Source organism: Poecilia reticulata, chromosome 3, assembly GCF_904066995.2.
Source record: "Poecilia reticulata chromosome 3, P_reticulata-male-v2, whole genome shotgun sequence".
Taxonomy (NCBI): Eukaryota; Metazoa; Chordata; class Actinopteri; order Cyprinodontiformes; family Poeciliidae; genus Poecilia; species Poecilia reticulata.
In genome coordinates this window covers 26,594,932-26,611,929 of record NC_088832.1, presented here as the reverse complement: position 1 = coordinate 26,611,929, position 16,998 = coordinate 26,594,932, and the positions used below count along the sequence as shown (strand labels likewise).

Here is a 16,998-nt window from a genome sequence, read left to right as displayed (position 1 = left end):
TATTTAACCATGTCCTTGACTGGTTTTTTGATACATTATTTTTAGATTTCTAAAGTCCAGTTAACTACAGCATATAGCGTGAGAAAATGCTAAAAGTTTTTTTTTTTTTAAAGTTATTATAAATTCAGTATCTTTATGGGAATTCAGTGCAGTAACAATGTGGAACCAAACTTGAGGAACATCAATGGAGATCTCATCAATTGTACATGCATTGCTCTTTCTCAGCCAGAAGGAGGCCCAGCTCACAAGGTTAAACACTCTTCTATCCCCCAAAGAAAGACTTTATGAGCTGGAAAAGAGACCAGCAGAGGTGTGTGGGTGGAAAACAAGTGTCTGACCCACAGAGATGGAATATCTGAGCCTGCAGGTCACACTGAAACCGAGAGTATTAATAAAGGGTCAATATCAGCTAATGAAGTTGAAGCCAAAAGGAGAGATAAATTTTTTATCTCCAACACATCTTAACATCATCTTGTCCCAGTCGTTCTTCAACTATAGTTTGCAACAAAAGCATCATCAAAGGTTTCAATATCTCTAACTTTATGATGCAAGTGGATTCAGCCCTAAAGTAGAAGCTGATCTATCATGGTGTATCCAGAGAATGATGGCTTCTGCACAAAGCAAAGAATCAAACACCTCATCAGTGAAAAGGAGGGCTTAATGCATCATTTTACTCAGTAGGTCATATAGAAACAAAATGTAACATCGGAATTTCACAGAAAATCTAAACCAGTGGAGTTAAGTGAGTTTCTGTGTCTTTCCACACTGCAATCTGTTGCCAATACTGATGCAATCAGTTTTTTTTACAAGGCAGTTTAATGGCACTGTTACAGAACACTAAATTCTTTGTAGTGTGACTCGCAGCTGCTGAAAGTAAGTCTGTAGCAGTCTAAATGATGTCTGGCACTAGATAATTGAGACGTTATATATATAAAAAAATTTACAGTTCTGAAAAAACATTAATTATCTGATAATTAATGTTTTAATTAATTATATGTGTGCAGAAATCAAATCTAATAATAGCTCTGGTGGGACTTCTGGAAAATATAACAGCACTTCTGCTTCTTTAAAAAGTGTGAATAATATTGAAAAAAAAAGTATCCAGAAACTTTAATACTGGGACTCAAATTACTTTCAAGTTATTTACATGATGTTTGCTTTTGCCACCGTCAAAAAATGCATACAGGTGACTCCAAATTAATTTGTTGAGGATTAAATAGAAAACATGAAAAGAGTAACTGAACATGGTTAAAACAAATTTATATTAAGAAGCCATGTTTTGTTCAACTATTCATTATTTTTGGCATTAAAGGGGTTTATTGTTAATAATCCACAAAGAGAACTGCACAAATATAAAGTGGAATTGGAAAGAAAAGGAAACGTGATTTTTAAACATGTAGGATGCATTTGTATCCCACAGCAACTTAATACTTAATACTTTGTAGAAATTATTTTCCCTCCAATTACAGCTGCAGGTTTTCTTCAAGCTTTGCACAACATTTATATTTTTACCAATTGTTCTCTGCCAAATAGCTTAAGCTCAGTCTGGCTGGATGGAGAATATCTGAAAATCTATTTTAATGTTTTGCCTCATTAACTGGCCAGTTAGTGATTTCTTTGAGGTTTAAGCTGCTGATTCCAGTTTGGACAAGTTCCAATATTTATTGTATGAGTACGACACAAAATCATTTTGCTCATTTGTAACAATTTAACAATTAAACATAACGAATGCTAAACAAGAACATATGAAGCAGGTGTCTTGGTAGAAGTTTTCAAAATGAGGAGATTGAAACCTTTTTTTTTCTCTCCAATCTTCATGTGACTGTATGAAACCCAAAGCAAAGTGCAGCAAGCACCTCAGTCAGATTAGTTGGAAAGATCATTTGTTCCAAAGCAACCTGACTGGATTTGCCACTTCATGTCCACTGACATAAACGCATGACCATCTGCAGTGTGTAATGACGGACAGTCTTGTGAGCCAGCAGCTGGGGCTTATCATGGCAAATATTAAGCTATCTCCAACAGTGTGTGCCAGTCAGGCTGTTTATCAAAGCACTCATCCCTCTTTCAACAAGTCTGCCTGCCCACCTCAGCAGAGAATGCACAAAACAGATGCAGCTGTCAAAGAAGAGAAGCGAAGCGAGGTTCTGGTTGTTTGATTAGTTTGGGGCTGAGCTGCTCTCTGGATCCTGGGAAACTTGCCAGTCAGACAGGAAAACTATCACTGAGATCTCAGCATACCAAGAGAATAGATGTGTACTTATTCATCTTCACTGGCAAATAAAAACACAACTAAATCAATTCTGAAAATCGTTACATATATCATTGTGATATAGAGATAATAAGAGACCATTAATACTTGAAAGCAGCACTATGAATAGAAAGATTGATGGTAAGTTCAGCCATCATATGAGATTTCCTGTTATTTCATCATTCCTTCCCAAACTGTACTGAGCTGGAAATCCATAACTGAGCATGCAATAGTCCAGGGAAGACCACTTTTTAACTCCAGGGGGGTCAAACATCACCAGCAGTAAAGTGTGTGTGGTCAGCGATCGCCCTTTAAAAATACAAACACACGTCTCATATTCACTCACTTGGCTTTATAGGGGAAGTCAAAAATGGGTGAGAGCTCTACAATAAAGAGACCTTTCTTTCACTATTCGTCTGAGACATTCAGAATGGTGTCAGTTCCTCGGTGTGAGCTTTTCCAATATACAGGCATACAGTAAAAGTACTAATGCCAATTCAACTTAATCCTGTTTTGTATATATTTTTTGTATTTTTTGTATATATGTAAATATTTTTTTCTTGCAAAACCAACTTTTGCAAGAAAAAGTTAGGATCATGATTTTTTTGAAAAGGACCTATGAGCTTTGGACTCATACCAAAAAAATGTCCCAACTTCTTGACTCAAACTAATAATTTTCTGTTTTGTCCCAATTATTCACAAAAAAAAATCAACTCAGTCCCTGTGAAGAAGCAGCAGCAAAACATGTTTTATAGTGGTGGAAAAGTGATTAAATCCAAACCCAGAGATTAAAGACCTCACTAGCCAGATATAATCTTAATGCTGCAGTGATTAATGATGGATTACAATGCATGAGAAGCACAGAGTCCAGAGCAAGGTCAGCGTTGTGATCAGACGGCACTTAGCTGCTTCTTTCGCACATTTCTGACTTTAAATCCCTGATTAGAAGTTCAGGGAAGTAAATACAGCACAAAAAATGAAAAGCCAGCCAGAAATGCCACTGACCTTCACTGGCAACAGCACAAAGAGCGAGCCTACTTTTACGCTGTGCTGCCCTCTCCTGTTCACAGCCATCATTACACTCCAAAGTATCAATTTTTATTGTTTATTAATGAGAAAGAATTATTCCAAGAAAGAAGAAGCACCAACAACATAAAAGAGTCTGCATGAAAATACCAGGCAGGATAATGATGGCTACTATTAGGTACATGCACTGCAACGATCGTCCACGAGAAACAGAACATTTCTGTGCTTCAAGGGAACAGCTCATCAGGTCACAGCTGAAGATCGCTTACCGCGCACTGTCCCGCCACACACAGATTTGTTTCATTTTGTCCGCACGGCGTGCCATCAATCACTCTGTCTGACTGTCGCACGTAGAATCTGAACCCAGTGGCCCGGCAGTTTAGCTCACAATGCTGGCCCCCAGGAACTGAGAGAGAGAAGATCAAAAAGAGTGAGACATTTAGATATTTTGAGAACATGATAGTTTCACACAATGGATTAGCAAAAGAAAACAGTGTCAGAGTATACAAGACAATGACAGACTTGACGTATCATTGATAAAAACAAGGTAATTCATTTAGTCTGTTAACATGTGAGTTTGATAAAAAATCCAATGGTTTCTAACAGGGAAACAGAACACACAAAAGAATGTTTTACAGTATCTCCATGGACAAACTTGTTTTACATTTTGTCAGGTTAAAACCAGAATCTTTAACAAGTTTTATTGGGATTTTGTGTGATAATCACCATAATTAGTAGGAGTAAATGCATAGAGGAAGATGGCAAGAGGATATATAGATATATTTATTTCAAATAAAGGTCTGAAAAGTGTGGCATGTATTTGTATCCTCCTTTACTCAGATCGTCTTAATGACATTTTACTCAACACCTTTAGAAGTAACATAATTAATAAACTCCACTTGTATGTGATTTGATTTCAGTAAAAAATTGAAAAACAGTAGTGAACAAACATCAATATTAGGACCAAGTGACTCCACAGAAAGGTCAAAGATAAAATTGTGGAGAAGTTTAAAGCAGCATCGGGGGATTAAAAATACCACAAGGTTTGAACAAATCAGACTACCATCCTACCCGTCATCTGAAAACGGAAAAGCCGTCCACCTTCACTGACAGCATAGATCACAGAAATGGTAAATGGCCTGCACTTGTATAGCGCTTTATCAAGTCCAGAGGACTCCAAAGCACTTCCCGCTACAGTCAGTCATTCACCCATTCATGTACACACTAATGGTGGCAAGCTACTGGATAGTAATAAAGGGCAGTCTGACAGAAACAAGGCTGCCAGGAACCAACGCCACCACCACCAGGCCCTCTGGCCACCACCAGCAGGCAAAGTGGATGAAGTGTCCACAACAACAGAGGCAGAAGGAGCGGGGATTGAGAGGAGCTCCAGGGATTCACAGCTGTATCAATCTCACTGACTTTTCCTTTAGACCAAACACATCACCCGCCTTGCCTGCTGGTGGTGCTCGCCAACTGAATGGCAGTTTGCTCTAGGGTAGGTGTGGCTAAAATGTAGCTTCACACCATTAGTGTGAATGTGAGTATGAATGACTAAATGTATTGTAAAGCACTTAGAAGTTCTTGCAAATCATCAGGTCCTACACAAGTTTCAATTTACCATTTACCACAAATTGTATACTGGGCAGAAATACTTATAATCATGAAGCCTACCTTCATTAAAAGGTTCCCATTTATAGAGTCTGCCCATGAATGGCTGGCTGTTGTAGGAAGAACACTGAACCGCTCTGATGCCTTTGCTGGATGGAGGACAATCCTGAGAGGAACAAGAGAAAGTGTGAACAAGCATTCATTTTTCCGTAAACATGTAAAACCATCAGTAACAACTGCTGGCTCTTATTGTCATGTTCTGACAAATGGCTGGAGTCCACAGTCGTGTTGGTGAAACTAGATCTCACTGAAGTCTGAACAAATTTCTATTCAGCTTTTTCTCTCATTTAACAGGAGGAAAATATAAACCTGGACATTGCCCACTAATTTAAATGCAAAAAAAGTGTTGTGGCTGACTGAAAATTGGTTTTCATAGATTGCTGCTTCATCTTTTCTCACATGTTTCAATTTTACTCTGAAGATTAATAATAAACAATTCCTGACATTCTCAAAATGTTGGGCTTGTTGGTCTTGCCTGCACCATAAAACTTTGATTACAGGTGTTCTGAATACAGATATCTACTACTACTAGATGAATAACTTATTTTTTCTTGATTTATTGACATATTTGAGAACACAAGGCTGCCTGGTCGCACAGGTTTTAGCACTGTTGACTTGCAGAGGAGAAGTTTGTGGGTCGTATGACTTTCTGTGTAAAGTTTGCATGTTCTAATCATGTATCCGTTTTTTGTTTTTTTTCTGGATAGTCTGGCTTCTTCACACAGTTCAAAAACATGATTTTGTTCAATTAAAACCTAACCCTACTATTGTGGGAGTCCAGACATGCATACATTACTGTTGCAGATCCTGTAGTGAGCATGCTCCCCTGTACAGAAGGATGAAGGCAGTGGGTTGTAAGGTCTCTCTTTGTGCAGCTGGTGGCTGGAGGTGTGACTCCCAGTCTGGACCTCAGCCTGGTTAGAGGATGCAGGCTGGTAAAGGGAAGCCCAGACTTGGTTATTCCTGGGATGTTGAGTCCTGGGATGCACATATGGCCTGGTAAAGCGATGGAGGTTGTTGGAGGCATCCAGTTTGGGTGATCTGAGGTCGGTGTGCCTTCCAGGAAAGGCCTGGAGGGAGTTAGCAGCAGGGGAGCGTTTTTGTCTGTGGAGGCGAGGGGAAGCTGAGCCTCTGCCTGAATCCACTAACAGTGGAGCCACATGAGGTGCTCGTCCATAGCCATACCTCCCTGGGACAATGTGGGTGACCTTCCTGGAAATATAAATGTAGATTATGATGTATTTATCCCAAAATGAACACAATTTATCGAAAAAATAAGATTTAGTGAAGAATTATTAATTGCTTTTAAAAACCACCAGAAAAATGTCAACATGCTTTTTCTTAAACAACTCCTGCAGTTGTCAGCATCATTTGCTTAAAGGCAAGCCTGACAGGAAGGAGGCCACCAAGCTGCCAAACACAGGCTAAACCTTTCACGGTAACTACAAAAGACTGGCTTTCCACTGGAAGGCAGTCAGATGACCCACAGCGACGGCTCCAGAGAGTCACTTTTACACCAGGCTGCTCAGCATGCAGCACACATCTCAACAAATACATGAGCTTTATAAAACCAAGGGTACTAAATGTTCCTGACATTTCAGTCAGCTTGTCTTTAGTCGAGGCAACACAGAAGATAAATTAAAAAATCTTAAGTAGTTGATATTTCATATGCTCATAAATTTAGGACAGATGCGTAATACATAAGAAACTTCTGTGGGCAAATTAATCTACCTGAGCTGAGATCTTTGCAGCTCCTCCAGGACAACCATAAGTCACTTGTAGAGGATTTATCAGCTTCTCTTATTAATGCTCTACTTGCTCCACTTCATCTCAGGTGAATGGACATGTCTTAATAATTTTAATTTTGTCATCTTCCATTTTCAGATGATTAAATGAACTGTGCTCCATGAAATTATCACTTTAATTTGCCCTTAGTTGTCTTTAATGTACATCTCTGTTTGCGTACCATGTCCTGTATACAGTGTCCCAGGACAGGTTTCCTGCGGAGCTAAGTGAAGTAAGAGCATCACATCCTTAAAATGCCATCCAGTTCTATAGAAGCCTGCTAATCACCCATTCATTTAAGATAACAGTGTGGCAGCAGGGAAGACGTAAAATAGTTTATGGAAAAAAGTGATCTCACTGTTTTCTTACCTGCGTTCTCCTGGCCTGCTCTGCTTCTCCCTTCTCAGCTCTCCCCTGCTGCTGCTGTTGTTGAAGGCTCTGACACCACTGTGGCGTGGAGCAGCAGCAGGCTTCAAAGCTGAAATGACATGGCCTGGCTGCTGGGGCTGAACGGCAACTCCTCTGGAGGGGTATTGAGTGTACACAGGCAGACAGGGCCTCGTCTGTTCTTGTACCCCTTTCCCACATGTCCGGGAGCAGGTTGACCAGGCGCCCCAGGTGCCCCAGGCTCCCTGAATTTCCCCGTACTCTGCCCTGAACTCCTGTTGAGACTCTGTCCTCTGAGGCACCTGTATGGACGCAACAGAGCTTATATTAGATAAGCAGCTAAGTGCAAAAAAGTGGGACAGGACCTTTAGATGTGAAAGCCAAGTACTCATGGGAAGCATTCATCAACAAGACTTTAATCTCTGCAGATCTTGGTTTGGAAAAACGCTCAAGTCAGTGACCTCATCTCCTCACAATGAATATCCTGATCCGCCACCTCTCTGCCCCTGTACATGAAGCAGACCTCTGTTCAGTGTAATAAAACCCTCATCTGGCTGGTTAGCCAGCATCTATTAGTAGCCTATCCCTGATTGGCTACCTGAATTACTCCCTGTTGACTCTACTTTTCTGTGCAACTGCGCCAGGGACGTTTTAGCTGCGATCAGTGAGCTCACTGTTTGAGGAACAGCGTGCCAAACCGGCATTATGTATGGAAATCCTACATTTTGAGGAGCACTTTGTCTCTATTCATATCACCCTCTCTGGGCAAACACATGGCTGCAGTAAAAACTTAGCGACCGCCGAGTTTTATCGGATGAAAAGAGAATACAGGAGCGGCAGGGGGAGTTGGCAGAAAGCTCCTCAGATGTCAATCAGCCTGGGTAAGCTATTCAGCAAGAACTCAGAACTCCCCGCCCCTGGCTCCTTTACTGCTTCAACTCAATGCCACTGTCATCTCTGGGTCAGCATCGGGTCACGCAGCTGGACTCCAAGTGGAAGCACGTGAAGTCAACTTCGCACAAACTGCCCTCCAACTTTTAACTGAAGGGACTGTAGATGTGTCACTGAGCTTCACGCACGAGCTTCTTCCATGGGGTTTCTGTTCCTGCAGGGTTCAAGAGGTGGCTGTCTGACAGCTGACGCCTGCCTTCTCTGTGTCATTTGGATGCACTCACTACTTCTCAGAAGTTCACAGATTATGAGCAAAATGAGCTTCTCTCAGGAGGTAATCTGTTTATCTGGCTTCTTAGAGTAAAGGGTGTTTGAATAATTGTCGAACAGACTCAGTTCGAATGGGGACCAAAACTGCAACATTTGTCACATTTTCAGCTGGTTCGGTTCACTTTCACACTGTGCCAATCGATCCAAACACCTTTGAGCAACCTGTTCTCCGCAGTGCCTGTGGTGGCGCTGGACCAAGAATTACTGAAGGAGTTACACAAAAATATCTGAAAAAGACACTGATTTCAACTACCTTCTTCACAAAATGTGCACAAAATGCGAACAAAAGTGAAGGGGCAGCAGATTTTAGCAGTTGTAAAATGTCTCTTTTGTCCTTTGTGAAAGTCCACAATCCATTTCTCCAGATAGCACTAGACTTGTCCGTTTGTTTTTACCCAGAATGCCCTACTCTATGACGGACCCCTTGCTTGCACAGACATGCTTGCTTGCATGTTATTTTCACATCGGGAAATTTCGCGCCTGCGCACAACGCTGGAGGGAAAATATTATTTTACATGGTAGAACAATTCTGTTAACTAAATAAAACCTGGAGATGTATGTATTCTTAATTTGGTCATCTGTGCCCAAACAAAGGGAAAAAATAACGGAGAAAAGACGTTAAAGAACAACTCAAAACCATTTTTTTTCTCACTCTGTGTCGGCTACTACACGCATAATCGTTGCCACGGCAACTGACAATAACTCCACATCGGGATTCAACATCAAAAACATTCAAAGATTTCACACACACAAAAACAGAACATTCAGTCCGTCACAGTGTCATGTGTTTAGGCTTGCTGATTATTTTGTAATTATTTATAAGTGACCGCTGTAGTAGATTAGCTACGGCTGCTATTAGCAAATCTAACGTTTCAGTGGGTTGATTAGCTAATTTAAACACTTGTTCAGACTCTAGTGGTGATCTACCAGATCGAGTTGGTGTGTAAGTCGTCATATTCTGTTTTAAGTGAACCGAAACACACCGAATTTCACATCACATTTACATGTTACGGTTGTCAAAGTCAAGCAAGGATAACTGAACTACTTCCCCCTTCCTTGCTATTTTTTTCTTAATTAAAACGTTTTCCTGACCTTGTTATCTAGTTGTCGTAGTGTTGACAATTAGTTGAAAAACACTGCATCTCTTTTTCTTTTATATATCAAGCTTATATTTAAGATTTAGCACGTTATATTGATAATAACTTTGCTAAACCAGTCGTGGTCAACGTCAGCCAGCAGCATTTTCGCCTTACAGCAGGTCGATGGGGGCGGGATCTTGCCTGCGTGACGTCAGCTGCAAGGAGTCCATAGTTTGTGTCCTACTTTTAGTCTCCAGTGGTCCGTGTATATTCAGGCAGTTCATTTTTTCGAACGAAAAAAAAAAACGAAAAAACAATACGGAATACTTTACAAATGCGTATTTGGTTTTTGTTGTTTTCTTTTGATCTTTACTGCAGTAATGTTTACCTACCAAAAGCCATGTCATGTACTGTGTGGTATGTGAGCTCAGAACTTGATTGGGACTCCATTTGCACGTGGTATGGATGCAATTAGCATGTGATACATGTTAAAAAGATCCAGGTTGCTCTACTAGCTGATCTGAACCGGCTGTGTTGCCTCTAATCTTCTTTTTTGACAATACCCTATAAATTCTCTGAGAGGTTTAGATCACCCAGGTTTGTGGGCCAAACAAGCTCAGTGATACTATAATTATTACACCAGGTATTGGTATTATTGGCAGTGAGGGCAGGCATCACGTCATTCTGGAAAATGAAATCAGCATCTCCATAAAGCTTGTCAGCAGAGTGAACCATAAAATACAGTATAATTTCTTGATAGACGACTATACCGACCTTAGATTTGAGAAAACATGGAGCATTGATACTACCAGACAACATGTCTCCCAACATCGTCATTGAACTCTACACTAGAAGACTTTAACTCTGGGAGGTCGGTGTCCACATAGATAAATACATGCAAGTGATTTTCTTCTAAAGACAGGACTTTAGAACATTAAGTAAAAGATAATTGATTTTTCTTCTTGGCCCACATGATACAGTTCTGGTTGCTTTTGGTTTTTCCACTCAAACGCTTGGATACAGTACACTGTGATCAAGCAGCTTCTATAGCAATGACCTTCTCTGGCTCAGCCCCATTGTGGAGAGTGTCAGTGACTCTCTGCTGGACCCCTGTCAGGTCAACAGTCTTCCAAATTAATGTGGAGGCAATGAGAAATGACCGTCACATTTCTGTATTAAAAAATCCTTTTCAGTTGAGGTTATGAAATATCATATTTTCCAGAAAATAAGTCACACGTTTTTCATCACTTGATTGTTCTGGAACTTACAGTCCTATCCAACATATACATATTTTTTTGACTTATGACTTATGTGTCTTATATTCTGGAGTGACTTATAGTCCGGAAAATACGGTATTGAAACCATCAAGCTAAGGAAAAGTTCACAAATTTCACCAACTGGGCAATATTCAGTAAACTCCAAGTCTAACGAAGTATGAAAATTTTTTGAATTTAATTACTGACATAAATTTCTGGTCAAAGGCTACTCTATTTTATTGATTTGTAATATGCAAATATCGCTCACCTTCCTGTGATCTGCTGTTTGTTGACTGTCCAGGAGTTGTGACCAAAGCAGCAGCTGAACAGATAGTCTGCAAGCAACAGGGAGAAATGATTATTGTTCAAAATTACAGTTTTACACAAAGGTACCAGATTTTAAACTGTAATTCCGTTTATATTGTGTTGCTGAATTAATATGAAGGACCAAAAGAAAACTCAAAGCAAACTGGTAAATTACCTGATGGTCCAAATCCTGACATCTAGCATGGCGACTCGTTCCACAGCGTTGGACACTATGAGTGCAAAACGAAGATAATGGTGCCTTCTAATTCACTTTTTTGATATGGAAAATAAAAGCCTTTAAAATGTATTTAGTCTCACCAATTGTCCACTTCTTGACTTTTCTTTTATGTTCTCAACAAGAATCATTCAGCTTGAACACCCACAGATAGTGGCTCTGGCAGAAACCGTTAAAGTCTTCCACCCACTTGACCATGTGAGTTGACCTCTGACCTCTTTGGTTCCTAATGAGGAAGCTCCTCTGGTGAAACCCCCCCTCACTAGCAGACAGCAGGTCTAAAATCCAGCTAGAGAAAGCCTGTCACCTCTCAACCCCACACTATTTAACTCAGTCATGATTTGCACGTTGTCCTATTTGGGTTCACTGAAGCAAAAAGGCTTTCAAACGTGTCCTGATAACAATTCAGCATGTACTGATCCCAGGGGAACAGCGGCTTATTATCTGCAAACATTTAGAAAGGTGCAGATAACTGTGATTATATCAATAAAAAACACAAAATAAAGACAAAATCTAACATCTTATTTCTTCTCACACTTACCTGCAGCTTTATGATGAAGCGTTTCTGCTTTTTATACTGGTGTATCCTCTCCAAGCGCAGGCATTCTCACAATGGAAACTTGAATTTGTGAAGAAATGCAGGGCTTCCCTCTCAATACCTGGTGCAGATCCATGTGACCCACTGAAGCCATGTTGGGAATTCTGGATCAATCAGACCATAAGCCCCGTGTGTAGCTCTTCATTGAGACTCCAGCGGTTCTGCTTTTACGCGCAAACACAGGGACTGTGACAGAGAGCTGAAAACTGACACAGCAGAAGGAAAACACCCTCTGCTGCGCCCCCTGCCTCAGCCAGCCTACTCCACTTTGTTCTTTGAGCTGTCATGTAAAAAATACGGAGGTGGGAGTCTCCTCCTGCTTTTTTCCCAGAGCGCCCGGTTGGATTTGTCTGAGCGTGAAGGAGAAGCAGAGCAGTTTAGGGTTTTCATCTGCTCAGCCACATCAACACTCTGGCACTCCTTTCGCAGGGTTAAAACAAAAGCAGCGCACACAATCAATTACTCATCGATTACTCATTTACACATGTTTGAGCCAATATCTGACAGATTGCATTAAGCGGTATTATGCTGTTTGCTGAGCCAGTCTGTCCAACGATACTTAATTGATACCATTGCCTCGCAAAAACCTTCATACTCCTTAAACTTTTTCACATATATGCACATTATAATCAAAACCTTTATGTATTCTGATTGGACAAACTCACAGTAGTGCATAATTGTGACCTATGAGAAAAAGTATGCTTGGTTTTTAACTGCTTGACAAGTAAAAATCTGAAAAGTGTGGTGAACATTTGTTTTCAGCCCCGAGAGTAAATCATTTCCAATATCTTTTGGGGTACGTCTCTTCCTGTTTTATACATGCATTTCCCCTGCTTTTACCTTCATCCATCTTCCCAACAATTACTCTGCTCAATAAAGATATCCCCCAGCATAATGCATCCATCACCATGGTTCCCTGTGGAATGGTGAGTTTAGAGTGATGAGCATCATTCGTTGTTTTATTATCATTATCTCATTCTATTGAAATGCTATTGCAACCATGCCTAAGTATTGCTGGAAAAATAATAATAAAAATTTTTAATTGTGTATTATTTTCAAAATATCTGACAAAATTCAACTTTTTAAAAAACTTTCTTTAAAGAAAGGTTTTGCTTAAAATTAGCATCAGTTTGTAACTCATTGGAAAACCTGTCCCAATTAATGCTTCAAAAACTAGATTCTTTTTTAAACATGGCTATGAAACAAATTAAAAACAGCCGAGATATTATTTTCTTTTAATTCTTTATATCTCTTTGACCCAACACAATTTCTTTATTCACAAATAAAGGCATAAATCCTTTAAGCAAACTAAATATAGCAGATTAGTAATAAGTCTTTAATTTTTTTAAGCTTCCATGTGCACCGAGACATTCTTCACACACTCTGTCTGCATGCTGTCACTAGTCTTGGAGTTGTGTCAGGCTTTTGAAACTGCAGCGCGCTCGCGGTGTTGGCAGCTGAAGTCCTCTAAACTGTCACAGTGTCTCAGCGCAAAGCTGTGATTCTATCACAGTTGTTCAAAAGAAACTAACTGAAGCTTTTCTGACAGCACATGCTCACACAGACTGGACTCCTGTCAAAGCAGAATGGAAGATTTTTATGCAAGATCTTCAGACTTTGAATATAACAAGATGCTTGTCTCCATATTGAGTTGAGCTAGTAGGTGAGAGCCTTTCACATGGAAAGAAACGTTTCTCATGATCAAATCCATTTGTTTGAAAACAGGTCAAGCTATAAAACCAATGTATATTGATGAATAGGGAATTGAAAAGTTGAATTCTTTCAATATTTCCATTCAAAATTTAAAACTCATATATTAGTATTATACACATTCATTTGTGGTAGTTTCAATTATTATCCTCCACAGCCAACAAATCCCCCAAATTAGAATATTACATAATATCAAAAATTATTTTTAGTACAATGGCTGTTGAATTGTGTCCTTTATCTCAGATGAAATGTGTTGATCTTCAAATAAACTTGTTTTTAAGAACTTAAAGTGTTGCTTGCGTCTTTCCTTTACTAGATCTTTAACATATCTCCTTGCACCTTGGGAGCTGTTGAAGTCGTGCTAGTAACTTTTCTGGACCTTAAAAATGTTAACAAACAGCAATAAATGGCTGAAACTGATCACTTTAAGTCTTAACTCCACATAGTACACCACTTCTACTTTTTGAATTAAATTAGTACAAGTAATTAACCTTACAATTATGTTTTATTTAATAAATTAACACATTGATCACCACAAAGCTGACATGAAAGCAGCTAGAAAGATGTGGAATAAAATAAATAAATAAATAAATAAATAAATAAATAAATAAATAAATAAAAAACATTATATAACAAATTAACTGACTGATTTAGGTAAGATATCTGTAACCAAGGCACTGATCAAGTACCCCAGACAGCAGAACCTGTCAAGTTGTTAGTGTGAAGCTGTTTGATAGTTGATTCCACTTCAGTTATTTGTCTGGGTTGGGTGGTGCGTTCTCCCTTGACTTGTCTGGGGTTGATTATTAGGGAGGGCTTAAGCAAAGGTGAGCAAGAAGATAAGAGAAGCAGGTGAAGCCTCTACCTTCAGGGACATTCCAGTGTTAACGCTTAACACTAAACAGAGAAGCTTCACCTAAGATATGACTTTATACCTGCACCAGTCCCTTCAAAATGTCTCAGCTTGACTTTAGAGCTAGTCAAAAAAAATTTTTTTAACATTTTTAAGTACTTAGCACTTGCCAGTTTCTCATGAATGAAAAATAAAAAATACAAGTTTTATTATAGTTGATCTTAATTTGTCTGATTTCTCTTGCTACCACTCAGCCTGCATATGGTTGGTTGAACAATCCCTTGTGACAACAATGCCCCCAAAAGCGCCTGCTCTCTGTGAGACTCACCACCAAAACGGTTTTACCCAACTGGTTAAGAGAGGACTGGTCACTCTTTTGAGCTTTAAAGTGGTACATGTTTTTGTTTAAATTGAATGTCCTTACTTAGTCACACCTACGTATGCATGCTGGGTGCAATGCTTCTGTAAAATTAGTTGTTTGTTTCTGTTTTAAAGGTTATTAAGACTTTATCTGCTTAATCCAGTAAACGTTTCTAGAAAAGCGTCAAACTTTAACATTTGTGGTTTGATTCATCATGATAAAAAATGGGGAACCTCCAGACATACAAGACCTGCATCAGAACAGACAGCCTATCCAGGGACCCAGTGCATCAACTAAACCAAAGAACGGGACTGAGAGATGACAGAACCCTCACTGTCACACGGATGTAAGGCACTTGTTTTAGTTTTATGGTAGTTCTGGTACTAAAAGCTTGTCTGAATAACCTCCCCCCCCCCCCCCCAAAAAAAAACAACTTCAATTATATTTCAATGTTTTCAGAAAATAGAACCAATAAAACTATGGACACAAACTTTGTGCTAATGCAGAATCTTTTAATACTAAGTACAATACAGAAAGTCAGTAGTAAACAAAAAAGACCATGTGTTTGTCTGTGCCCTTTCTTTCATGTCAGGCAGGACGAAGTGAGATAATAATGCATAATGCTGATTAGAAGACAGAAAAATCCTTCTATTCTCCAGAAAAAAAGACTCTGGTCATTTTTAGTCGAGGACGGTGCAGGATTTCATTCAGAAAGCTTTTAAAGTGCAGAGGATTTTTTATTTTAGGGAAGTCAGTGCACCACAAGTCAGTGAGTCCTTTTAAGCTTCCTTAGGCATGATACGGTTCCACACTCTGAGGAATGGAATCAGTGAAAATCTACATTCAGTCGAGATGTGCTGACAATTTTACAGACATCTTTCAATCCCCCATCTCAAAAGAGCCTCCAACTAACAACTGATCAAATCAGAGGGGAGATGAAGCGCCAAGAATTGGGAGTTTGACGTGGGAAAAAAAAAAAAAGCAGCGGGAAGCAATGTCCACATTTGCTAATGTGTATGTGATCTAAGGTGAACCTTTGGTCCTTTTCACTTGGTCTCAGTGAGCTTTCCAAGACTGGCTTGGCGGAAGGCCCTTCTGTCCCTCATCTCCAACACGCAGTCTCTCACCATCTCTGCAAACATGGACGGCCAGAGCTTGTGTAAAGCCTCACCCTTCAGATTGGTATCTGACGCCCTTTTGACCAACTCCTGGAGATATTGTTCTATCACGGCGGCGCGCTCCGATGACTCCACAGTGCCCTCCTGGGACGAAGTAAGCATATTCACAGAGTGAAACATTGTGTAGATTAATCACACTGCTGGAAGTTGCCTGAGGCACTTTGTGGATACCAAAGGAACACCTTAACAGAAATTACTTAAATGATTAATTGATGAGCAAAAGCAAGAGTGATTACACGTTTTAAATCCATCTGTGGCAAACTAAGAATTCTGCCAGTTAGTAGCACAGTTTTAGTAGCATAGAATAGAATGGTTTTTAATGTCTTTCACTGTACATCTGCACAGTGAGATTAAAGCCAGCTCCAAAACAGTGCTAGTATCATGAAGCAAACATTATCACAATGAATCAACTGTCATCTAAAGGAAGTATCTCGATTGAGGGCAATAAACTACTGCAAATCAATGGATTTATTTGGCATTTCTAAATACATTTTTCTATATCTGACAATTTAAATAAATATAATAAAGAAAAAAATTATAACATGTCTTAAAGCATGACTAAATGTGGAAATAATTCATTTAATTGTTTCATAGCCCTGTCGTGAATTGGCTTTCTGTCAGCGTTCCCACCAAAGTCAGTAGGCGGAGCTAAAGGTGCTACGTACAAAATGATTGGTCTGCAGTAAGGTTGCTGTGCAGGTTAACCAATCAGGTGTCCAGCTCCATCTGGCAAGCCACATGACATTATCAATTTAATAATGGATTGTAGCACATTAAATATGAAGTAATTAAACACAAAACTAATCTAATACTATGTATGAAACATTTATTTTGTGATTACCATCGATAGAGCAGTAGAAATATTTTCTTGAGGTAGTAACAAGTTCCTAATTGTATTTTTTTTTTTTGTATTTCATTGTGATATTGTATGTTTCCTTCATGATCGCAGGTTAAAACTGTGCCACAAATTTGCACAATTCTTAGTTTACCACAGACTGATGTAAAAGATGTAGTCACTCTTGTCTTTGCTCATCACTGTATCATGTAAGTCATTCCACTAAGTGCCTCAGGCAGTTCCCAA

General features: G+C 39.4%; 2 protein-coding genes across 5 annotated transcripts in view; both read right to left on the bottom strand.

The window, feature by feature from the left end:
• The window catches only part of thsd4 (thrombospondin type 1 domain containing 4), a 37,425-nt gene extending 25,037 nt beyond the window's left edge, over positions 1 to 12,388 (bottom strand). The window contains exons 1-8 of the mRNA XM_008405528.2: positions 11,759 to 12,388; positions 11,301 to 11,661; positions 11,158 to 11,212; positions 10,945 to 11,011; positions 7,103 to 7,422; positions 5,740 to 6,160; positions 4,952 to 5,054; positions 3,547 to 3,683 (exon numbers count right to left, since the gene is read on the bottom strand). Of these exons, the coding sequence (XP_008403750.2) occupies positions 3,547 to 3,683; positions 4,952 to 5,054; positions 5,740 to 6,160; positions 7,103 to 7,422; positions 10,945 to 11,011; positions 11,158 to 11,186 (1,077 nt within the window). The 5' untranslated portion in view covers positions 11,187 to 11,212; positions 11,301 to 11,661; positions 11,759 to 12,388. The remainder of the gene's footprint in view (positions 1 to 3,546; positions 3,684 to 4,951; positions 5,055 to 5,739; positions 6,161 to 7,102; positions 7,423 to 10,944; positions 11,012 to 11,157; positions 11,213 to 11,300; positions 11,662 to 11,758) is intronic.
• A 2,842-nt stretch (positions 12,389 to 15,230) lies between these two features.
• lrrc49 (leucine rich repeat containing 49) overlaps positions 15,231 to 16,998 on the bottom strand; it is a 33,135-nt gene continuing 31,367 nt past the window's right edge. For all 4 annotated transcript variants that reach the window (XM_081605377.1, XM_081605379.1, XM_081605378.1 and 1 more), the window contains one exon: positions 15,231 to 16,001. In XM_081605377.1, coding sequence (XP_081461503.1) covers positions 15,786 to 16,001 — 216 coding nt within the window. In that variant the 3' untranslated portion in view covers positions 15,231 to 15,785. The remainder of the gene's footprint in view (positions 16,002 to 16,998) is intronic.